The 26,284-nt window shown below is 42.1% G+C and overlaps 1 protein-coding gene across 2 annotated transcripts; it reads right to left on the reverse strand.

The window, feature by feature from the left end:
• Window positions 1-222: 222 nt before the first annotated feature.
• Window positions 223-24,939, reverse strand: grifin (galectin-related inter-fiber protein). 2 transcript variants are annotated; one of them, XM_048552690.2, is made up of 5 exons: window positions 24,829-24,939; window positions 24,331-24,397; window positions 17,103-17,182; window positions 8,164-8,326; window positions 223-976 (listed from the first exon to the last, which is right to left on the reverse strand). In XM_048552690.2, the coding sequence occupies exons 2-5, from the start codon at window positions 24,340-24,342 to the stop codon at window positions 812-814; spliced, it is 420 nt and encodes a 139-aa protein (XP_048408647.1). In that variant the 5' UTR covers window positions 24,343-24,397; window positions 24,829-24,939; the 3' UTR covers window positions 223-811. The 2 variants fall into 2 exon arrangements, with proteins under 2 accessions (XP_048408647.1, XP_059510199.1); XM_059654216.1 differs by lacking the exon at window positions 24,829-24,939 and having other exon boundaries at window positions 24,331-24,662.
• Between the last annotated feature and the right edge of the window lie 1,345 nt (window positions 24,940-26,284).

A 26,284-nucleotide genomic window follows, 5' to 3' on the forward strand; every position in this document is an offset into this window, starting at 1 on the left:
TGGCATATAATCCATGCCATTGTTCACTGGGGGTTGTTTGGTAAATAGAACAGTCACGGTTTCTTCAAAAAACATGCCTGCACCTACAATATTTAATAATTCAATCTCTATTTCCATTTTGCATGCAGCAGGAATACCATCACCACATTGAAACCTTGAAGAGACAAGAACAGACTACGTCTGTCACCTTCTCTAAGATAAAAAAAAGCACTGCCCGTGTGAGTGAGTTCCACACTCATGATTGAATTTAATCTCTACATGGGTTAAAATTAAATCAATAATGTTCCCTTATATTATTGAGATACATGTTGATTATTATACACAACATACTGTGAAGAATCACATTTAAGATAATGATAAGAAACTGTTTCTAACTAATATGTGAAAGAAAATCTCATAGCAACATGTGCAATGATCAACGTGTAATCAAATTCACAAACTCTATCAATTATTTTACTAATAACTTGTTGTATTTCATTTTCTCTACCTCTAAAAGAGCTATTTTCTCTCCATCCCAGTTTGTTGTTTGAATATTTTAGTTATGCCAGTGCAAGTCGTAAATTTAAGTGTAAGGTTTCAGTGAACAACGCAACTAAGCCATTGGAGTTTTTTGATCTTTTGAAGTAGGTCACTGTCGTCTTATGGATCAATATAATCGGATCTTGTTTCGACACAATTTTTCATTAAGACTTGACAGTTCATTATAAAGTTTTTCCTTTTTATGAAAAACTGTGGTAACCATGGTCCGGCTTTCCACATCTCTGTTTAGTTTGATGTCAACATCTCTTCATTGCTGGCTTTTCCATAACAATTACCAAAAGGGTTTTTTGGTAAGTTCTACTGAGGAAACATTGATATCATGCAGCACCTGCACCTTGGTGATGGAATTGAGTTCCTCGATGCGATGTTTGAACTGACAAACAGCAGTCCCATCAAGCAACACGTGAAAATATTCCTCATCAGAATAAATATCAACCTGGCATATAAACAGAATAAAATAGGTGAACATCTTAAAGCTAAGAATATTAGCTCATATTAATTAAGATTGGAGCTTGAAATATAATAATGTACACTGAATTTATCTGACAAAGTCAAAAGGCTTGATTTTAACCCAGTCTTCTCTGTGTAAGTATGAATCATTAAAATAACAGTTCGAACAGACATTGCCTTCCCAATGTCTCTTTGCCAGTGCCTCCATAATTACTAATCTCAAAGTATGTATGAGATAGAAACCCTACAGTGTGGAAACAGGCCATTCAGCCCACTGATTCTACACCAACCCTTTCAGAACCATTCCATTAACCCCACATCTCACATGGCTCATCCACCTACTCTACACATCTCTGGACCCTATGGACATTTTACCACGGCCAATCCACCTAACTTACACATCTTTGGACCATGGGAACCAACCAGAGCATCAGGAGGAAACTTACACAGACATTGGGAGAACATGCAAACTCCATGCAGACAGTTGCCCATGAGTGGAATTGAACCTGGGTCCCTCGTGCTGTAAGGCAGCAGTGTTAAGCCCTGAGACGCTGTTTAGCCCCCAAAATAAGGCAGATAGAGAACACACTTTACATTCAGACATTTGATGTCAAAGATGCTATGGCAAATCTTTAGCTCAGAATTTGGGAAAGTCCAAGATAATGAAACCCTGATGGCCAGAACTAATGAGAATTTCCAGAGTGCCTAAATGAGCTAGGCCAAGGTATCCAACTTTTCTGAGGATAGGTGTGGAGCAGGAATGATCTGTCAGGTACTGCGTGGAATCTTTGGAATTCCCATGGGCTGGCATCCTCCTTCTAGCCCCTGCTTTTCAGTGGGGCACAGATCCACCAAATACTAATGACTACTGGGACTGAAACACTGGGCCTTCACAGCTAGCTCACCATGGAGGATTTCCATCTGTTGGCGTTAAAAATCAGGCCTGAAGAAGACAGGTATGGATGAGATGGGCCCAATGGTCTTTCTTTGTAATTCTGTATATGTAACGATAGAAAGGGGCTTCTGGAAAATTGAAATATATCTGAGCTACTGACTTCTGTTAATTAATTGACCATGCCCACTACCCCAATAACATCATGTAATGGCACGGCCCATATTATGTGGTTCAATTCTTTCTAGCAACAATTCCACCTGAACTTGCTAATTCTCATGAACAATCTCACCTTGAACTTTCACTTTTGAATCTCTACAGGAACATGTTAAACTCTAATAAATAGCAACAGGGATAGGCCATTCAGCCCCTTGAGCATGCTTCATCGTTCAATGTGATCATAGCTGATCTGATATTCCTCATGTCTACTTTCCTGTCTTTCCCACATAATGCTTGATTCTTCTACTGATCAAGAATCTATCTAACTCAGCTTCAAAAATATAAAATGACTCTACCCCTACAGCTCTCTGTGACAAGGAGTTCCAAAGGATCACTATCCTCTGTGAGACGAAATTCCCCCTCATCTCAGTCTTCATTTGGCACTCCTTTATTCTGAAAATATGCCGTCTGGTCCCCGGCTCTCCAAGATGCTAATAGACTTGATAGGTGTTTGTAGCCTTTCTGTTTGTAGGAAATAATAAATGTCTCTTTTTCAATGATGTGTTGTTATGGGTAACACAGGGAATTTTGCAATGCATTTAACATAGTTGAAATCTGGCGTTTTATTGTTTAATAAGCTGTGGCAGTGATTGACAGGAAATACCTGTCACCATTGAAGGCCTCATTTCAGTAACTTTTAGATCACTCATTGTGATGGTCACAGGTCATTAACAGCATGGTTGTGATATTTAGTGTGGCACCTTGCCTGTTTCTTTAACCTAACTGTCCTCAATGAGCAAATTGAAATAAATGAAGCTGTTTATAAACTGATGGATCAGGTCTTGTGGGGCAATAAGTCATGTCTCGGCCTCTAAACCAGAACCTCCATGTTCAAGACCCACTTCAGGACTCAATGGACAAGGACATCAAATTCAGAATCTGACCAAACAGGTTAAGGATCAGCCGTTAATCCTTCCAATAATGACCAACAGCAGGCAGTAAGGGACAGGTTCATGGTCAACCAAGTGATGGAAGGGCATGTGGAGCCTCTTATATGTACAGCTTCCAGTGATCATAGAATCCGTTCAGTGCAGAAGCAGGCCGTTCAACCCATCAAACTCACACCAGCCCTCTGAAGAGCATCCCAATAAGACCAAGCCACCTAACTCTGCATATCCCATGATTAATCCACTTCCCTGGACACCGTGCACAATTTAGCATTGCCAATCCACCCCACCTGCACATCTTTGGAGTGAGAAGAAACCAGAGTACGTGGCAGAAATTCATATAGACACAGAAAGAATGTTTAAACTCCACACAGACAGATGCCCAAGGGTGGAATCAAACCTGGGTCCCTGGCACTGTGAGGCAGCAGTATTAGCCACTGAGCCACTGTGATGTTGTGTATGTTGCTACAGCAGCTCCAACTCCTCCGGTGTAGACCGGTTAGCTCAGTTGGCTGAATGGCCAATGTGGATCAGACTGGGTCCCAACACCAGGGGATCTGATCCCTCTTCTGGTTCCACTATCTGCAGTGTGGGTCTCTGAGGCCATGGGTCAAACCTGCCATTGGGCAGAGAACTGAAGATGAAGGAGGAATGATCAGCTTGTTCCAGGACAATTGTTGGTGCTTAAAATCACAGGCTCCATGGCTGGCTTTAATTTATTGTTATGAATGCTTGGTGTGAAAGGCTTTCATCTGTAGCAAGGTGGCAGTCTTTCCACGTATATCCATAATGTGATTGATATAGAATAGGCAGAAGACACTAATCCATATCAATGATCATACAGATGATAACAATCATCTTTAATGATAACATTGTGACAATCTTGAAACATCTGAAGACAGTCATGAGTTTCTCAGTTGTCATCAGGCTGCTGAGTCACAGGGCTATGAGTTTCATCTCCTATTTAAATAAATCACGAAAAATAATTAGGCAGACCACCTAAGGGGCACTGTGACAACATTCGAAGCAAAATGGAAACTCACAATTTCATACTGAATGATTGCTTTGCAGGGTGTTGACATTCCCTGGTCTGTTTATGCCTCACTGCTCGTGGAAGGCCTGAAGTCAATGAACACTGTTGCTGTGACCTATGGGACACAGTGAGTGTGTGGCCACTTTGAGGCACTGGGGTGGATTCTTAATGCATAGTATGGGGTTCCCAGTGGCAGCATGCTAATGCAGCTGCCTCTGGGAGGATTGTACATATGGGTGGACATCAGAAAGTATGGCCAGGGCTCAGATATGGAAAGGGTTTTTCGACAGAAAGCAGGAAAACATTCCTGCCCAGTTACTTGCGAGGCTGTGGGAAACACTAGCAGAGTAGTGGTTAAAAAAGATTTATAATGCCAAGTCTGAATTTTCTGTTTGTCATTAGCACATATTTCACAGAAAGGATCATTGAAATGAACATGGACACGTTCCATTTATCAACTGAATGAGAATTTTCTCAATCTTTTCGGATGCTGTGATGATTTGCTTGGCTAGAATACAAAGTTTATTTTGGTGAGGTTGGGTGGAGTATTTGTGAATTGCAAGGCAGGATGTAAGAATTTGATGTTTGTAAAATGATAGTGGGGAAGTGTGCATGGTCCCTTTAAAAGATGACGTGTTTTCTAGGTTTGGAGGTTTAAAATAAATGTCTGCAGGCGGCAGCAGATGTATAGAGTGTTCTTGAAATTGAAACATTGTATGAAAAGGCTATAATGTTAGCAGCCAGTGTAGCATTTTTAGCAGGAAAACATATTTTTGAATTTAACCCTAGATACTAAAGCCCAATTGCATTTAAATCTGTTGATTTTGACAATCTTGGAGCAATCCTACTCTAAGAAATTAATAGATCATGAAGGATATAAAGGATGAGAGTATTTGAAAATTGGTGTGAGAATCAACTGTCATCTGTCAAGAGAAAGTCTCTGAGCTATAAAAGAAAGAATTACTGCTCTCACAGAAATCTCTAAGCTTTCAGAGTAAGCACCATCCAAATAAAGGTATTACAGCTCTTAGCTAATACAATAATAGCTAATATTCCTCACAGAAAAAGATGTTCCTGGCTGGATTGCAGTGGAGAATGTAAAGAACATTCCAGAAGACTTATCCTGGCTCTAATTTCAAGAGATTAAGTTTTTTTTTAATGAATTTGGTTTATATAAGTGGGACATATATCTATTATAACAGCATTCCATTAGAATTTTGTTTTATTTGGGAATAGTTATTAGTTAAGGGGAATTGTTCAGTTTGTTAGTCATCCTATTAATTTGTTAACTATTAGAGTTAGATAAATAAGTTGTTACTTGTTCATTGTAGAGTGACTATCAGGAGTTAATTTCATTTAACATCCCCTTTGTAACAACTTTTAATTTATTCTTTTTTTGGATATCGGTATGACTGGAAAGGCTAACATTTGTCTCTTTTCCCTAGGGTATTGCAGGGGCTAGACTATTGCAGGGGTAAGAGTCACTCACTCCATATGATTCTGGTCGTATGTCAGCCAGACCTAGAATGGTGGGCGGGCTCAAAGACCAAAATGGCCTACTCCTATTCTTACAATCTCATGGACCGAGTGGGGAGAACAGATTTCCTTCCCTAAAGGACATGAGTGAAACAAATGGTATTGAATGCCAAATGACCATAGTTACTGAGACAAGCTTTCAATTCCAGGTTTATTAATTGAATTTAATTCGTGTCTTCAATTCAATCTTTTTGTTATGTCAGAATCCGCTCCTCTGTAGCTGCTACAGTGGGCAGTATGGTGGCTCAGTGGTTAGCACTGCCGCCTCACAACACTAGTGGCCTGGGTTCCACTTCACTCTCAGGCACCTGTGTGGAGTTTGTACATTCTCCCTGTGTCTGTGCAGGTGGAATGCTCTTCAGAGGGTCAGTGTGGACACAATGGGCTGAATGGCCTGCTTCTACACTGTAAGGAATCTATGATTCTATGGTGTATCTTCCACTGTAAGTCACTAGGTGGGCCAAAGACAAAGGAGGATTGGTAGCACTGAACTGCCTCAAACAGGAGCACACCTAGTAGAGGTGGCAATAAGGTCCCAGCTGTCTGGGAAAATACCATATTCATCATGACATTTCCAATTACAGACATTCCCTGCAGGAGTACTTCTCTATCCTATGGATAAGGAAAAGGGGCAGAAGTACATAGATGCTACAAAAATATGGCCACATGGCATAGAATATATATCCAGTATGCTCATAGTCTACCATGTGTTGCAGGCAGTTCAGCTGCTTCAAGAACCATTGACAGGAACTCAGTGTTTAAAGAGTGTGATTGTCCAAGGCTGTCAGTGTAAGCCTCTTAGAGAAGATTGTGAGCCCTGCTCTTATGCTAGGATCACTCTGTTAATATAAAAGTGATTACTGCATTTATTTTTGGCAGCACATGTAAAATGCCCTGGACATTTGTCCCTCCTGTTCTGTTTCTGTTGGGTTTACAGATCTTCACTGTGGCGAGATGCTGCCCTCTTACAGGGCTGTTCTATACAGCGGAGCTGTTCTGTGACAGTACATGGTCTGCTAAGAGGAATTCATGAAGAAATCAGGAGGTTCCCTGAGGGGGTAAAATGGGGAGCTGTGAGAACAGCATTCTCTCCAGGCTCTCATCTAATGTTCACTTGCAAAAGACAGTCCAACATCACCGCACCACATCTCTACTGAAGCTTGTTGCCACAGAGGTAGTCTGTTGTTCATTTAAAATAGGATTATGTTAGAATCTGCGCTGATCCCTACTGGATTTAAAGGAACCAGAAAACTTGCATGCAACTCTGATTAAACTATTTTCTCACAAGGAGTTTGAAGAACCCAGGGAAGTTTTTTGAATAAGAACGGGAGTGGGGCTGTGACGGTGGATTTCATCCCTCAACGAACTTACAAAGTAGATGATCCCACTACCAACTAAAAACCGAAAGAACTATGGATGCTGTAAATCAGGAACAAAAACAGAAGTTGCTGGAAAAGCCCAGCTGCTCTGGCAGCATGTGTGAAGAAAAGTCAGAGTTAACATTTCCGGTCTGGTTCTGAGGAAAGGTCACCGAACCCGAAATGTTAACTCTGATTTTTCTTCACAGATGCTGCTAGTCCTGCTGAGCTTTTCCAGAAATGTCTGATTTGTTCCTGATCCCACTACCAGACTGCTGTTTGTTGGAGATGTGTTGAGATTGGCTGGTGTATTTCCTAAATCCAAAAAGTTACTATATTTCAATGTATGTTATTGGCTGTGGAGGGAGTTAAGATACCTTGAGATCCTGAAATATGCCACATAAATGCAAAAGTTTCTTTTCTCTAATCCGTCTGATTAAAACAGGTGTAGGTCATTCAGCTTCTTGAGACTGCTCCCCCATTCGATAAGATTCTGCCTGATGTGATTAATCCACAATATTCTGACCTACCCAATCTCATTACCTTTAAACAAGCCCTTGATTATCAAGAACGCCGAAAATTATTCATAAACTCTGCGTCCACCACCTTTGAACGAAGATGATAATTGAATAGTATTGACTTTGAGGAAATTAAGCACTGATGCCAATATTGGTTGAAGGACAGGCGTGATCGAAGGGAGCAGGTTCAGGAAAACAGGACATTGCTGCATGAAGTCAGTGTGGCCTGATTGGATGGAATGGCCCATTTTCTTATTATTATTTCAGTCAACTCTATGAATAGACCAATTGATTCAACACAGCATTAGGATCAGAGTTGAGATCCACTTATGTTCATGTAGCATAAAGAATTAATACTCAAATACATTAATATTAAACCACTTCTGAAGTGATGAATAAGATCACATGATGCAGAGATGCTGAATACATGTGCTACTGTTTAGACTTTCAGCTTAATCTTAAAGTTGAATGAAAAATCTCGTTAAAAGACATCAGTGCTTCAGCAATCTCTCTAATGTCATGAAGGATATACCTGACCTTTCTTAACCACCACAATAACAAAATTCAGAGCTGAACCCCACCATATTATCAGCAGAGGTGAAGGCACTATAATCTTTGGCCTGGGAGAGTTGAACAAACGGCCCTCCCTAGAATAAGTCACAGCAAAACTGAAGCTGCAAAAGTGACATCTTTTCAAAATCGATAATGCGTGAAACATCCGATGACTTACCTGGAATGGTTCCTCAACTTCAAGCGGACATGATGTGACTCGTTCCTCCTCACCCCACTTGTTGGCCAGGTAGGAATTACACACCAGCGATGACTCAGTAAAGCGTGGGTTAAAATGGAATGCTATTTCTTCAGTACTGTCACATACAAAATTGATTTCAAACCTATCAGCAGAGAAAACACCTGTATTAAATTCAATTTTCTCTTCAATGGGCCACCTCATTCATTAAGGACAAATTGTATCATTCTTCTTTTCCTCATCAATTTTCATTCTGCTCTTGTTCTTCCTTTGTCATCACTTTGCTGTTAATGCATGTTTCCATGGGCACTGATGGTTATAATTCATTGGAAACTTTTGGCTGTGAAAGTTCATAAGCTATTCAACTTGGTTGGGCAGTCCCTTCAGATCCAGCCCCCATAGCGACGTAAGTTGGTTGGACAGCTGTGACTCATATTCCCTTTCACAACTCAGGGACACAAGGAGAGGAAATAGACTGGTTGGACCAAAGGGTCTGTTTCCATGCTCTATAACTCTATACCTTTATGAGTGAGATCTGACATCTGGTCCATCTCAAAGCCTCTGCAACAATTGTCATGCCCACAGCTCCTATGAACAGACGTAATATTCATTACAATATGCATGTTTTTATTTTAAATGGTCACCCAGCCAAAGGTTGACGGCAAATGTAAGTTCAGTGGATTGCCTGGAGAGAGAGGGACTCTGGGCTTAGTCAGACCTGATGACGTGTGAAACAAGCTTCAAAGGGGGCAGGTATATATGGCATGTTGGCTCAGCAGTTAGCACTGCTGCCTCACAGCGCCAGGGCCCTAGGTTCAACTCCACTCTGAGGTGACTCTGTCTGGAATTTGCACATTTGCCCTGTGTCTGCGTGGGCTTCCAAAGATGTACAGGTTAGTGGTTTAACCTTGGGAAATACAGGGTTATAGCATAGGGGGTGGGTCTGGGTGGAAGGTTGGTACAGACTTGATGGGCCAAATGGCCTCTTTCTGCACTGTAGAGATTTTTATACTACATAAAGTGAATGTATAATCTCCTATGAGTATCATGTAGCATGAACATAATGGCTTAAAAAGATGGCAGTGTCGACAGGACATATTTGCATTTTCCCCTTTCAAGGTTTCACAGGAATTGTGGTTAAAAATTAGCAATAATCTTAGCCTGCATTAATGGTCTGTCATCCTATTGCTTGAAGTCCTGTGTTGTGAGGGTCACAGCTCTGAGAAAGACAATTTAAACATCCCTCCACTGCAGGTTAATGAAAAAATCAAGGTCTCCCACTCTGAATGCTCCCATCAGCAACTACCGAAAGGAATTCAGGCAAAAGAATTTCAATAAACCATGAAGCAATAAATTTTGAAATTGGCTTTTCAACCAGCAATGTCAACAGTAGCATAACATTCACTGCAATGGCTAAATAAATGGGCACAGCTGTGGCAGATAGAGTTCACTGTATGTATGTACAAGGTTATCCATTTTGGACCTAAAAAGGGCACTTAGCATGAAGTTAAATAGATTGAAAGTTTGGAACTGTATTCCACAAACAGCAATGGATGCTGGATCAAATGTTAATTTTAATTCAAAGACAGACACATTTTTGGTAAGCAAAAGTATGAAGGGGTATGAGTCAAAGGCAGGTATATAGAGTTAGGTCACAGATCAGCTATGACTTCATTGATGGAACAGACTCGAAGTGCTATGTTCCTATGCAAATTAGGGACTGGAAGACTCTCGTCCACCCATGGCATTGACCCATCCTGGGGAGCCCAGTGGATTTGGCCTCCCCCCACAGGTCAGTGCTCCTCTTCCTCGGTGCCCTGTTGCTGCACCTTGGCTTGTTTCTGTTCCATTATTTTAGAATCATAGAATCTCTACATTCAGCCCATGATGTCTGCACCAACCCTCCGAACAGTATTTGACCCAGACCCAGTGCACTACACTATCCGTGTAACCCTGATCCACTTAACCTGTATGATCCTGGACTCTATGGGTAACTTAGCATGGCCAATCCACCTAACCTGCACATCTTTGGAGTGTGGGAGGAGCACCTAGAGGAAACCCATGCAGACAGAGGGAGAACATGCAAATTCCACACAGTCTCTCAAGGGTGGAATGGCTCCCAGGTGCTGCGAGGGAGCAATTCCTAGGCTCTTTCTATTCCTAGGCTGTGCCTGTTCTGGACTTGTTTCTGTCCTGGGCCTGGTACTCCTCCTGGGCCTGTGGGCATACCTCACACTAACAACAAGAAGGAAATGCTTACTTGACCTTGTGCCAATCAGGCACTTGCGTGGTCACCTGTGGGCTTTACCTTGTCTCACTTCCTGGGACAATGATATGTTGCTCCACCCTAAGCTGCTGGTCAAACAGAGGCTGGTATCCATTGTGGAAAGTCGTACAGCCTCAGAGACTGAGCCCTAGTTGATAACATGGCATTGCCACAGTCCTGGGGAAGCAGATAAGGTGGGTGACCTTCAGGAGCAAATTTTGGGAACGGGAGTTTAGAGGCAATGCAATGTTGTGGCCTTGGTGGTCAGCTCCACTGTCACATACTCCACTCTACGCCACAATGACCCAGATCACCCATGTCTGTATCCTCTTTGGAGACTCGTTCGTGGTAATTAAATTATTGGAAAAGATTCTCTGTGACAAGATCAATGTCCATTTAAAAGCAAATGAATTAGTAGCAATGGACATCATGGTTTGTGCAGGGGATGTTGTGCCTCACTAACTTGATTAAGTTTCTTGAGGGCGTGATGAAGATGATTGATGAGGGAAAAGTGGTTGGTGCTGTCTACATGGACTTCATTGAACCTTTGACAAAGTCCCATTGGCAGACTGGCACAAAAGGTGAAGTCACATGGTATCCGGGGTGAGCTGGCAAGGTGGATACGGAACTGGCTTAGTCATAGGAGACAGAGAATAGCTGTGGAAGGATGCTTTTTGGAATGGGGGCTGTGACTGTTGGTGTTCCACAGGGATCAGTGCTGGGACCTCTGCTGTTCATGAGCTACATAAACAATTTGGAAGAAAATGTGCCTGGTCTAATTAGTGAGTCTGCAGATGATATACAGATTGGTGCAGTTGCAGATAGTGAGGAGGATTATCAGAGGATACAGATCAGTTGGAGGCATGGGCAGTAAAATGGAAGATGGAGTTTAATTCGGACAAATGTGAGGTGGTGCATTTTGAAAGATCAAATGTAGGTGGAGACTATACAGTGAACGGCAGAACCCTTAGGAGTACTGATATGCAGAAAGACCTGGGTGTGCAGGTCCACAGATCACTGAAGATAGCAGCACTGCTAGATGGGATAGTAAAAAAAGACTTATGGAATGCTTCTCTCATTGGAAGCAGCATTGAGTATAAGGGTAGGCAAGTTATGCTTCAGCTTTACAGAACTTCGGACTTGCAATATTGCATTCAGCTCTGGTCACCACACTAGCAGAAGGATGCTTTGGAGAGGATACAGAAAAGGTTCACCAGGATGTTGCCTGGTATGGAGGAGTTTAGCTATGATGAAAGGTTGGATAGACTGGGTTTGTTTTCATTGGAATGCAGGAGGTTGAGGGGGCACCTGATAGAAGTTTATAAGATTGTGAATGGGATGTATAGAGTGGAAAGTATGAGGCTTTTTCAGAGGGTGGAGAGGTCAATTACTAGGGGACTGGGGTTCAAGGTATGAGGTGAGAAGTTTAAAAAAGATATGTGAGGCAAGTTTTTCACACAAAGGATAGAGAGTGCCTGGAATGTGTTGCCAGAGAAGGTGCTGGAAGCGACCACAAGAGCAACATTCAAGAAGCACCTGGACAAATACATGAGTAGGAAGGGAATAGAGGGATACGGATCCTGTAAATGAATAAAGTTTTACTACAAAAGGACAAAATATGTCAACACAGGCTTAGAAGACTGCATGGCTGTATTGTTCTTTGTTCTTTGACTGGGGCAGATCGAGGACATTTTCCACCCAACAGGGGCTGCCACTTTCTTACCTGTGGGTTGGGGTTAATTGGGGCAATGGGGTGAAGAGCATTAGGGTGAGGTTTAGAGTTAGGGTTTAGATTAGGTTCCGGTTTAGGGCTATGGCTAGGGTAAAAGTTAGGGTTGGGTTTAGATTTAGGGTTATGGTTGGGGTTAGGGTCAGGCTTAGAGCCAGATTTATGGTTACGGTCAGGTTTAAGATTAGTCTTAGGGCTAAGGTCAAGGTTAGAGTTAGGATTCGAGCTGCATTAGGGTTAGGATAAGTGTTAGATTTAAGATTATGATTAAAGTTCGGATAAGGATGGTGTTAACAAGGCATTAACAAGTGGCAGTCTGTAAAGGCAAGTTTCCTGCTCAGAAATTAGATCCTGTTATAGAAGGAAACTACTTGATACCATCCTGATTGATCCTCACCCCTCCTCTTACCATCTTCCCTGCCACTTCTCTGAAGGGGGTTCTCCCAGGCATGGTAACCAGACAGCAGCGTTAATGTGACACAGAGGCAGGAACTTCACACTCTGGGTTCCCCAGTCTCAAAGCTGCTCAGCAAGCACCCCAACCCATCTCCTACTCGCCTCCAAGTTAATATTCTTTCATCAGAGCCACATTGCTACTGTTTATTGGGAAATTCTTACACTAAGTGTTGGAATGAGTTAGTAATGTGTTTTTCAATGAAATGTTTACAGTTAGAATGCCATCAATTCTTGTACTGAGCATCAGTGAATTCAAAAATATATACAGGATAAGAGAGTGGAGGCATTCAGCAAATCAATTAGCTGTAACATTTATAAATGAGGCACTTAGTCTCTTGGTGGTGAAGTTATTATACTGGGTGATGCTGAGCTTGACCCTGCATATTGGTTTCAACTTCTGCTCCAGATAAAAGGTCATCGATCAGAGACGTTAACAGTCCCTCTTTCTCCACAGGCACTGCCTGACCTACTGCGGATTCCAGCATTTGGTCTCATTTCCTGAATGCTTCAACTTCGATCCATTGTTGCTGTTAGGTTGGGCATTCTTGGCAAGTCTCTTAAATAACAGCATGTCCCAAACAACATCCTGTGTCTTTGCATAAGGCTATAAACAAGCCTTTCTACAATTATTGAAGAACAGGCAATGCTGTCAATTTTTAGATGTAGTGTCAACAGGTGACTGCTGTCTTTCATGGAGCCACTGTCTGTGTCTTTCAGTTTGACTCCCTTCCCTACATTCACACCTTAGCACTGAATGTTAACGTTTTGTTTGCAACATTCCTTACCCATTCAAATTCAATAAATTTGTCAAAATGTAAAGGTAATTGATTGAGAATGGTTAACACTCCATTTAACATCTTTGAGCAAAAGCATGAAATTTACTCTGTTTAATGGAGTAAGACAAGCAAATGGAAAGCCTGGAAGGGAAGAAGCTAATAATAGAGGATGATAAAGAAAGTGGGATAAAACAGACAGAAAGGGGTAATATTAAGAGGGAGGCAATGAGATAGATACTGTTCTTGCATTTCAATAATACACTGTCTGAACCTTGCCTCCACTGGTAACTGGAATAGCCTTGTATTATTAAAATAGTGGTACTAAGATTTCCTGCAGATCTTGTTATTTTTAAAATACCTTTCCTGCCGAAAAAACATTCCAGATATTTAAGATGAGCAATTCTCAAAGCTGGCACTCCATTACCTCATTAGAACAAAGCGAAGATGGGTTTTAGCGAGCTCCCCAAAGGAAAAGGTAGAGGTGGAGGTTGGGAAATATTTAGGGACAGAATTCTAGAACTCCAGAGCAATGATGAAAGGCTCAATTGCCAAAGTTGGAACATTAAACTTGGGAATGTGAAGGAGACCAGGCTTGGAAGAAAGCATATTTCTTAGAGTAGTTGAGGACAGGAGGAAGATACAGAGATAGGGAGGAAGTGAAACCAGAAAACAGTGTGAAAGCAAGGATGAGAATTTTCAAATGGTGCTATTGATCGAACTGAGACTCACTGTAGGTCAGTACGCAGAGGTGCGACAGTTGAACAAGGTTGTCATGAGATAATGGGAACTGCAGATGCTGAAGAATCCAAGATAACAAAGTGCGAAGCTGGATGAACACAGCTGGCCAAGCAGCATCTCAGGAGCACAAAAGCTGACATTTCAGGCCTAGACCCTTCATCAGAAAATGAAGGGAGGAAGTGGTCAGTCTGGAGTGGACAGGCCCAGGAGCCTTGATATTGATGTAATATAACATCTTGATACTCCCTCTGACAGACCATCCAAGGAGGTAATACATGATATGGGGCCAAGGCATCAGCAGTGGGCAATATTGGTGCCTGGTTCCTCTCTGTATGGTTTCTTTACATGTTGTGACATTCATTCCAATTCCACCAGTGTGCCCACTAAACAGCCAACAACAAAAACTGCCATCCACCTCCCGACACAAAATTAAAGGATTCTAGCTCCTCAGGAGAACTTTTGATGTACCGCGTTGCACTGGAAGTCCCATGAGTGATTAACGAGATGAATTAGAATTGTCAAGGTAAGGACTTACGTGGTCTAAGGAGCAAAGGATTAACTATGTCTTTGTGCCATGAATATCTGCTCAGCATGTACATACAGAGACATGCCATAGTAACTCCAGATCAATAGACATAGACAATAGGTGTAGGAATAGGCCATTCGGCCCTTCGAGCCAGCACCATCATTCATTATGATCATGGCTGATCATCCACAATCAGTATCCTGTTCCTGCCTTCTGGGGCAGAGCATTCCATATATCCACCACTCTCTGGGTGAAGATGTTTTTCCTCAACTCTGTTCTAAAAGGCCTACCCCTTATTTTTAAACTGTGTCCTCTGGTTCTGGACTCACCCATCAGCGGAAACATGCTTCCTGCCTCCAGAGCGTCCAATCCCTTAATAATCTTATATATCTCAATCAGATCCCCTCTCATCCTTCTAAACTCATGTGCATACAAGCCCAGTCGCTCCAATCTTTCAACATATGATAGTCCCACCATTCCGGGAATTGACCTCATGAACTCCCTCAATAGCAAGAATGTCCTTCCTCAAATTTGGAGACCAAAACTGCACGCAATACTCCAGGTTCAGTCTCACCAGGGCCCTGTACAGCTGCAGATCACACATGCATCTGGTGTTAGAGCGAATAGAATTCTATAAAATGTTACCACTGTCTAACCCTTCGAGATACTTATGTTCCTGATCACTCACCAGAGAGTGGAGTGGCCACCTGGTTGTATAAAACTCTGTTTTGTACATTGTATCTGTGTGGTATTTAGCTCTGTCACCCACTACTTGAAAGTACACTTCCCCCTTCATCCTATCTCTGAAAACTAGGCTGATATTCAGTGCTTCAAGCTCTATGGATATTAAAATGGCTGGAAGGTCACCTTTGGATCCCCGCTCCTTCCGGCTCTCAATTGGAACAGAGAATGACAAAATATACAGATGGTTTTATCTTGCGCAAGCCTGCTGCCTATACATTGAGATTCCAGTCCAGAGTATCTTGAGCTGTGGGTATCTGTAACTCCGCTGTCTGTAAGGGTACTCTCATCATTAAATCAGATGCTTCATCTCCATATCTATAGTAACACTTTTTTATTTACACCTGTATGTTGTAGGATCTCAAATAGAACTCCCTCATGTAGGGTCTGAGACCTCTCTCCTCACATGCTCGCTCTCAACTGCTGTCCTCTCTTTTACTGATGTCAGTATTGACATAAATCTCATGATAGCACACAGATGAAAAGACAAGGAGGTCAAAATAGGGATATGAACACGTATGGACGAGAAGCAAGAGTAGGCCACTTGGCCCTCTGTATCATTCAGTAAGACCACATTCCACCTTATTTTAACCTCAATGTTACATTCCTGCATATCCTCAATCTTTCACCCTCTTCAGTTGTGTGCAGCTCAACAATGGGCCACAGAGAGCAAGTGTAGAGGGGCAAGGAGGAGCTGAGCTTGGTCTGCTTGGATCTATACATGCACACTTCAGAATCAAGCTCCGGGGTGGAAAGCTCAGCTCATCTACAGAATAACTTTGAATTCCTGCTGATGTGTGAACAAGGTTCTCTGTCATGGTATAGATTGGGTTCCCTTCACTTCGAGGCAACATAGGTTAATGCCATCTATTATAATCTATGGTGATTGTAGCAGATAGCACACTGTTAAGACCATAAGAAACAGGAATAGCAGTAGGCCATTCATCTCCTTGAGCCTGCTTGGCATTCAATAGGATCATGGCTGATTCAACACACTTTGCTTCCACTCTTCTGTGTTTTTCCCATAACCCTGATCAAGAATCTATCTATCTCAGCTTTAAGTGTACACAGTGAATCTGCTCCCCCAGTTCTCTGTGACAAGGAGTTCCAAAGACACTTGACCTTCTGAGGGAAGAAATTCCTCCTCATCTCAGTCTTAAACTGTCACCCCCTTTATTCTGATACCATGCCAAATAGTCCTAGACACACCCATGAGGGGTAAAATCTTCTCAGCATTTACCCTGTCAAGGCCCTTAAGAATCCTATATATATCGACACGATCACCTCTCAGTGTTCTAACTCCAGTGAGTAGAGTTCTCAGCTGTTAAACCTTTGCTCATGAGACAATCCCTCCCCACCAGGAATTAACTGAGTGAACTTTCTCTCTACTGCCTCCAATGAAATGATATCTTCCCTTAAATAAAGGAATCAAAACTATTTGCAGTGCTCCAGATGTGGCCTCACCATCACATTGCACAGTTGCAGTAATGGTTCCCTACTTTCATATTATAAGGGCCTGTTGGCCCTTCCGTTATCCTTCCTGATTCCCTGCTGCCCCTGTGTGCTAGCTTTCTATAATTGTGCACAAGTAACCCCACATCCCCTTGTATAGCGACCTTCTTTGGTTTTTCTCATCTGTTATTTTGTTCTCCGTTTCAAAATTAATGACTTCACGTTTTCCCACATTACCTTTTTGCTTCTAGGCTTGGTTCACCTTTTAGTGTCACATTCCAACCAGGACACAGGCCCTCAGGACACACGGCTTCAAACTGGCCACAAACAGAAAGGTTAACAACATATAATCAAAAAATCCATTTCAGTTTAAATACGCAAATATACACACATCATTGCCTAAAGTGAAATACCATAAATGCTGAAGATCTGGACTAAAAACAAAAAGTGTTGAAAAAAAAATGCAGCACTTTAGGCAGCATCTGTGAAGAGGAGAGACAGAATTAACAATAAGCCCAATATGACTCTGTTCCTGAATTGAACAGGGCTGGAAAAGTGATGAGTTTATGTAGGAAGAGAAAGGGGAGAGAGGGGAACAAATGGAGAAGGTATTCTAGAAAATAGAATCCTCCCAGTATGGCAGCAGGCCATTTACCCATCAAATCCACACAGCATTCCATCCATCCTATCCCTGCATTTCCCATGGGTAAACCACATTGCCTGCAAGTCCTTGGACACTATGGGCAATTTAGCATGGCCAATCCACCTAACCTGCACATTTTGAACTGTGGGAGGAAACTACACCACCCCGAGGAAACCTACATAGACACGGGGGAATGTACTCAAACTCCACACAGACTGAACCCGAGAGTGGAAATTGGACCCTAGTGCTGTGAGTTAGCAGTGCTAACCACTGAACGACCATGCTACCTTAAGACAAAGGGAGTAGATGAAGCATATGTGTTGCTGATAGATCTTAATAGCAAAAAAAAAGCTCAGCTCTCTGGAGAACAAATTCATGGAACAAGATACTGGTGGAGATGGGGAGTGATGAAAGTAGAGGGCTTCTCCACATTGCCAAGACCCAATACAGACCGTGTGACTGTTCTGTTCTGTCTCCAGAATTGATACCTACCTTTCAGTCACTTTCTATTTCAAAGCATCATCATTCTCTCTTGCTAAAATTTCTGTTGCAGGCTTGATGCAGTCTCCCAGCAAAGACCAGCATAAGCTGGAGGGACATCTCCTCATTTTCTGCTTAGGCACCACACAGGCTTCAGCTCTCAGCACTGAGTGCAACAATTTCAGAGACCAGGCTGCCCTCTGTCATGGCACTGACTTTAACAGGCAAAGGTGGGGATAGTGTGTGTAAATATTGGGGTTAGTATGATAGTCCTGGTAATTCTGGAAAGATGAAGCTCCAAGCCTCCTTGTCCTAAGGTTCACCACTGTGCCAGGTATACATGGTTGGGGCTGTTCAACTGGCAGAGGTGGGAATTCAGCAGCAGGAGAGCACAACCTGTGAGCAGGGGAAGGAGGAGAGTGGGGGTGGAGGGTAACTCATAATCAGGGCTTGGAGGATGTTCAGGGCAAGGCAGACCCAGAGGAGTCCCTCATTTCCAAATGGAGGTTTGCTGGCTCACTAAAAGGAGTGGTACTAGCTACCTGGGCCACAGTCAGTCAACAGCAAAGTATCATTTGTAATTATAAAAGGGCCAAGTATGCACCAGGAATATAACTGGAGTCCTGGAAGCTGTTTTCTTTCCACATAGCACTGCCTTTCCCTGATTAGTCCTAACACCACCCAGGCTTCCACTAGGAGGCTCAGTGAGGCAGATGTTAGTAAAGGCTGACAGCACGCTTTAATGGCCCCCTTAACAGGTCAGTACCGATGTGTAATGTTGTACAATGTAAAAGTCACCTTGGTTCTACTGGACCATAGAACTGCACTCTCAATGCATAATACGTATTGTCAGAACTTTAGAAACTGTTCATGGATTGAGAGATTTAAGCAATCTCTTTCTGGAATTAACTATTTCCTAAGATAAAGGATAACAAACTAAAATATTTCAATATCTCAATTATTCACCCCTTCACAATAAAAATGGGTCGAAGCTACATAACAAATCATTTTAACAACTGTTTGAGAAATGGCTGTCTTCTTTCACAAGGATAAATGATTTCCCTGCAGAAGAATTTAAGGAGTTAATGTCTATCATGGGACAGACAGTTAGCAGGTAACACTGAATGTACCAAGTGACAGAGAAACTACGACTATTTTTTTTTAAAATAGCAAGCTACAGATTTGGTGACTTCAGAAGTTTCATAAATAATGACTCACCATTAACCTAACAAGACATAAAAGCCTGTAAGAATTCAACTTTGGGATTCTTTGACAGCAGAACTCCAGAGAACTACACCGTACAAGAATCAAAACGTGGGAATACCCGAAGAACGATGCTGTTTGCTGCAGTCATAGCTAAATTTCACCCTTCATCAACGAATAAATAAGTTGATTTGTGAAGCTTAAATTGCTTATTTGAGGGACTTTATTTGGGTTGATACATGCAATAAAGTTTAAATAATTGTTTCAGTAATTGAGTGCCTGATATGTTGTAATAAGTAGCCAACTTAAAAGGCAGGTTGTGGTAATTTACACAGAACAGTGTCATGTTTAATCTGTGTTATATCTAATAGTGTACGATATGTAATTTGTAGCATGTTTAATATTTTACAATGTGTAAGGTTACAATCTGGAAGCCATTTAATATACGGAAGAGTCTATAACCACAGGTTGTAAATGAAAATTGGATTGATTATATTTTGTGTTAACATTTACTGGAAGTCAATCAATTGAATTAATATTGATAAGTCTGGTACCTTGTTACTTAAAGATATTTGCAATATTTATAGCTATTCAGTTTAGTTTTTTAATCTGTATATTAACGTAAGTGTATAGATGTTTGATGACAATGAATATATTAAGTTCTAATTTGCCTCAGGATAAATATTTTCAAATCTGCATTGAACGAGAAATGTTCAAGAAAATCTTGGGAAGTATTGATGTGCACTATGATTGTAAGTCGTCAAATCAATGTCTGAGATAATATTTGAATATATTCATATCCTCAGCAGGATTCAGCTTCACTGATGTAAAACTACTGACACTGACTATAACCTTATACTGAACCCTTAGGGGAACCTTGGTGTCATTCTCAGCTGAGCAGACATGGCTACAGAATTCTACATTGATTATCCCATTCAGGGATTTAGCTTCTGCCTCACAGCAATTCATGCTTCAATAATTTGTTACCTTCCAGAAGCCAAATGAAATTGTTGAACAATGTGGCATTTAAGCAGTCATAAATCAGCACTAAAGTTCACACTGTGTTACACTGTGAAATGATTCTTATGCAGAAATTGCCCAATATGTGTGTGTGTATAATATATATATAGTTTTTGTATATATAGAAGTGTGCATATGTGGTTATTGACTGTGGACAGTCTTTGTCTGGGCTGTGATGTCCCCTTGATTGAATAGCCTATCAATGCATATTTTAAATGCTTATGTTTAAGAGTCTGCCTTCAGTGGAAATGAGAGGTGACGGGAGATTTTGACAAAGATTGAATCAAATAAACGTGAATTTGTATTAATCTGAGCAAACTATAAACAGCAAACAACAAAACTGTTCATTACAGAAAATCGTTGTAATTAAATAGGTTTAGGAAGATTAGCAATGGATTTGACAGCTGCATTGCTATCGGGCACAAGAACTCCATTCAGCTGAATGTGCCTGCACTGGGTCCATTACCTAGAGCTAGTCTCCTGCTTTCTCCCCATAGTCTTGTATACTATTTTCTGATCAAGCTGTTACTACATGCCTATGGAGCAAGTGGGACTTGGACCCAGGTCTCCTGGCTCTACAGGTAGTAACATTACTGCTGTGTGCCAGGACCTCCTTGCTCTATACAAATAAGCAGACAATGCTCTCTTGAATGCCTCAACTGAACCTGCCCCCACCACACTTCCAGGCAGTGCACCCACTCACTCTATGAAAGTGTGTTCTCACATCACCCTTGCTTCATTTGCACATCACTTTAAATCTATGTACTCTTATTCTTGAGGAGAGATAGTAGGAACTGCCGATGCTGGAAAATCTGAGATAACAAGGTGTAGAGCTGAATGAATACAGCAGGCCAAGCAGCATCTGAGGAGCAGGAAAGCTGATGCTTTGGGTCTGGGCCCTTCTTCAGAAATGTTCTTCTTGCTTTTATTGAGCAAGAACAACTTCTCCCTATCCACTCTTTTCAGCCTATTCATGATTTTGTAAGCCTGTATCAGATCTCCTCTCAATTTATTCTCATGAAATCTGGACTGACCAACCCAGTGCCAGAGTGAGTGAGAGTTGGCTTGTTGTCATTAAAACGTGCCTCTGTATTCACAGGGTGGCCAACCTTCCCTAATTGTCTCAAAATTTGGATATGATGTCCCACACCTTCAGTTGATCCTGTTTGAGATTCAGTTTGATCATGATTGAGACATTAAAAATTATGACGCACATAGATAGGATAGACAGGAAAAAACTGTTCCTCTTTCTGGAGTGATCAATGGCTGGTGGCATAGATTTAAGGTAAGAGGCAGGAAGTGTTGGGTTTGTGAGAAATGCTTTTTCACCTGAAGGTGATGGGAATCTGGAACTCACTGCCTGTTAGAGTGATGGAGGCAGAAACCCTATAACATTTAGCCTTCTTCTCTCGAAGAAGTACAATCAATCCTCATAACTGAAGTTGCTCATTCAAAGAACCATTCTTGTAAATTATCATGAACTTTGAACTCTTTAATATACAGAATAAACTGATGTCCATTTAGGATGTATTTAGATATGTACTTGTGATGCCAAGGCAGACAGGACTTTGGGCCAAGTGCTGGAAGAATGGGATTAAAATAGCTGGATGCTTGTTTTTGACAATTGCAACCTTGATGAGCTGAAGGGCTTTTTTGTGCACTGTAGCCCCCTGTGACTCTCTAACATGTCTCAGATATTGTCAATCTCATTTGACTACATTCCTGCTCATGGTTGCCTGGTCATCACTGAACTGATATCTGAGAGAATTTTCTGGGCACAAATGTCAGCCATATTTCCTTCATGACAACAATGACCATATTTCAAGTGAAGTACTTCATTGGCTGAAAAAATCATCAAAGCTGAAGTATAACTATTTTCTTCTTTTCTTTATATCGATTACTCAAACCTTTGTTTTCATAGTCACATGCATGCACATTTTGGCATTTTCCAGGCATGACCAGTCGTCAGATCATAGCATTATGGAAGGATTACTGCACAGGAAGGTGTGATTTGATCTATCATGTTTATACTAGCCCCCTGCAAGAAGATTTCAATATAGTTCTACTCTTGTGTCCTTTCTCTGCAGCGCCATAAATATCTTCTCTGCACATAATGACCTAATTCTGTTTTGAAAACGATGATTAAATCTGCCTCCACCTCACTCTCAGGCAGTGTGTAGCAGATCAGAAACACCCACTGTGTAAATGTTCTTGACGCTGCCTTTGGTTCTTTTGCCAATTGCTTTAATTCAGTATCCCCTACATGTAAAGTCAATCAGAACAGTTACTCCTTAGCTACTCTGTTCAAGCCCCTGGGGGTGTTAAGTACATCAATCAAATCTCTCTTCCATCTGAGCTCTAAGAGAACAGCCTAAGCTTCACCATCTGAAATCTCTCTCCCCTGAACCTCTCTTGTGAATCTTTTCTGCACCTTCTCTAACATCCCACCCTTCCGTAAGTGAGAGGCCAGAGATGGACATAATTCTCCAGCTCAGTCCAGAACAATTCTTTATAAGATTCCCTTATTTTCATGATACACACAAGTTAATTGGCTGTTTTTGACCAGTGTGGACTTGATGGCCTTTTTTTCTGTGCTGTAGATCTTTACAGCTCCATGCTACAATTTAGAAAGGTCCTATTCATCATCTTTACCACTTTAAGACCCAGCCTTGCCAACGCCCAGGATGGGGTATACCCCTCCAGGCTCTTTGCTCCTACACCCTCTCTAGTCTAGTTCTTCCTTACCTTCCATTCACACTTCTCTACATTAAACTTGGTCTGCTACGTCTCTGCCTATTCCACCAGCCTATGTCCTCTTGAAGTCTCTCACTATCCTCCTCTCAGATCACGATACTTCCACTATTTATGTCAGCTGCTCTAACGTACTACCTTTTACTAGATAGGAACATCAAAATACCTCCAAAGGTGATGCAGAACTATATGTACTACAGCAGAGAGATCAGGATAGGGCTCTGGATGAAAAATAGTGATTTAAGGTATCACTTTGAATCTAGCATAATTCTCTTTAATATCCTGCAGCTGCAGGTAAGACACTTGAAATACTGCGGTGAATAACTCACCTCCTGACTCTCCAGACTCTGTCCACCATCTACAAGGCACAAGTCGGGAGTGTGATGGAATAATCGTCTCTTGCTCTGATGAGTACAGCTTCAACATTCAAGAATATTGACACCATTCAGGTCAAAACATCCCAACTGATTGGCACCACATTTACAAATATCCACTCCCTCCATCACCGATACATAGTGACAACTGTGTACAACCATCCACAAGTTCCACCACAATGACTCACCAAGGTTCCCTAGATAACAGCTTGTAAACTTGTGATCTCTACCACCGAGAAAGAGAAAGGTAGAAGATGCATGGGAACATCACCCAAGACACCCTCCAAGCCAGTCTCCATCAAAATTTGGAAATATGTTGCTGTTTCATTGCTGATCTTGGCCATCTTCTGCAGGACAATAAATTCTGACCTTACCACATCAATATGAATTTTCTTTTAGAAAAGATTAAATGTCATCTACATACTAATTTTATTTAAAGCTATATCCTGAGCATTATAATGTCCTTCAGGGAAGGAAGTCTTCCACCTTTATCTGGTCTGGCCTACATGTGGGTCTGACTCCAGACCCACAACAATGTGATTAACTCTTAACCACCCTCTGGACAGCTAGGGATGGGCAGTAACTGCCAGCCTAGCCAGAGACACCCCCCAACCATAAGTATTTTAAAAACACACTCAGTTGTAAATCCTATTGTATTTTAAAGTTGAAAACTCTCACCAAGTAATATAACAATTAAACTATTCAGTCTGCTGGTTAACTTTGACAAATATTTCCATTTTCAGATACTTATTCGCCTTTTTTTGGTTCTTTTGATTGAATTTCAGTTTTATTTTGAAACAATCACTTCCACACTCTTGTTTTTAGCAGTAAACGAAACTGCACTTTGTTACAGTGAGTGGAAGAAGGAGTTTCATGCGGAATGCATCTCGCAGTGCCTATCTAACAACTGCCTTAACAAACGGGTTGAGGGACACGGTGCAGTCAATAAGTCGTTCAACTGTACAGCTGGAAATGTTAGAAACTCGACACTCACCTTTAAAGCCATTTTATCTGTTCTGATCCAGCTGTGCACTGAGAATCTGGCCTCACATCGGTTCCAGCTGGGAAACAAATATAAAGAAGAACTGGGACCACGTGAGACAGGATTATCGACCTGACAAAGCAGATGTGGGGAGCTGTGTGCCAAACACAGGAAAGCTGCGTTTAGTCTGTGACTGTGAACCAGGCATAAAATTGCCTGATGAGAGGAGAAGAGATTGGAATTACTATGTTGGAAAACAGCGCCTCAACTTTGCCCACCCCCAGATCTGTCGAGTGGCCCCCTCGGGTGGTCCGTGGACCTGAACTCCCTGTTGCCTGATCGATGATTCATGACAAAGAGCTGAAATTTGCCAAAAATAGACTAAGTGTCAATTTTGGGGAGTTTCAGTGGAAGGTATCTGTCACTGAGACAGAACTCTCCATTGCTTGCCTTAATGTGTACGCACTGTGCCTGACGATGCCCTGCTCGAGAAGCCAACAGCAAACATACCCGTCACTCCCGGGACCCCTCGGGATTTCCAGCAGGAAATCGCAGATCTCCACCAGAACAAGTCGGCCCGGATCTACCCTTCACAGTGTACATGATGGGAGGGGAATGAAAAAAAGACAAAAGCTGCTGAAGGCACATGGGTGACTCTTCATTGCAAACGCAAGCTTAAGTACCGTAAATGTATTGCTGTTTTACTACATCATCCGTCAGTTTGACTGTCTTCTTAACTGCAACTACAAGAATCAAGATAAACAACAAAAACCGAAAGGTTGTTAAATCAGGAGCAAAAACAAAGTCGCTGGAAGAGCTCAGCAGGTCTGGCAGCATCTGTGAAGAAGGGACCAGTTAACGTTTCGGGTCACCCCTTCACAGATGCTGCCAGACCTGCTGAGCTTTTCGAACAACTTTGTTTTTGATCAAGATGCACAAGCTACTTGTCCAGCTTAGCCTCTTCTCATTGTTCACGGTGGCTCAGTGGTTAGCACTGCAGCCTCACAGCACCGGGGACGCAGGTTCAATTCCAGCCTCGGGCGACTGTCTGTGTGGAGTTTGCACATTCTCCCCGTGTCTGCGTGGCTTTCCTCCAGCTGCTCCAGCTTCCTCCTACAGTCCAAGGATTAGATTAGATTCCCTACAGTGTGGAAACAGGCCCTTTGGCCCAACAAGTCTACATTTCCCCTTGAAGCATCCCATCCACCTGTAACCCACACACCCCTGAGCACTACGGGCAATTTAGCATGGCCAATCCACCTAGCCTGCACATCTTTGTATGTGCCGGCTAGGTGGATCGGCCATGCTAAATTGCCTGTAGTGTTCAGGGGTGTGTGGGTTATAGGGGGATGGGTCTGGGTGGGATGCTTCAAGGGGTGGTGTAGACTTGTTGGGCCGAAGGGCCTGTTTCCACACTATAGGGAATCTAATCTAAATTGGGAGAAGGCCAATTTTGATATCACTACACAGGATCTGGTAAACAGACATTGGGAACAGCTACTTGCAGGTAGGACTACATTTAGAAAAGGGGTTATTTTAGAAGTGGTACAGTGAGAGCTCAGGGCCAGCATGTTCCTCTAAGAGTTAAGGGCAAGGGCGGCTAATCCAGGGAACCCTGGATGTCAAGGGATTTTGAGAGTTTGATAAAGAAAGAGGAGGAAGCATTTACTAGGTCCAAAACAAGGGAGGTTCTTCAGGTGTATAGCGAGTATAGGTGGTTGCTTAGAAAAGAAATTGAGAGGGCAAAGAGCAATCATGAAATGCATTTTGCAGATAGTATCAAGGAAAACCCCATGGCATTTTATATTAAGGCATTTGTATATTAAGAGCAAGAGCATTACCAGGGAAACACGGGGGCCTATTAGACTGCCAAAGAGGCAATCTGTGAGTGGAGCAAGAGAATGTGGGTGAGACCTGACATGAATATTTCTCATCTGTATTCACAAAGGAGACACAAATTGAAGCT

Source organism: Stegostoma tigrinum, chromosome 23 (genome assembly GCF_030684315.1).
Source record: "Stegostoma tigrinum isolate sSteTig4 chromosome 23, sSteTig4.hap1, whole genome shotgun sequence".
Lineage (NCBI taxonomy): Eukaryota > Metazoa > Chordata > Chondrichthyes > Orectolobiformes > Stegostomatidae > Stegostoma > Stegostoma tigrinum.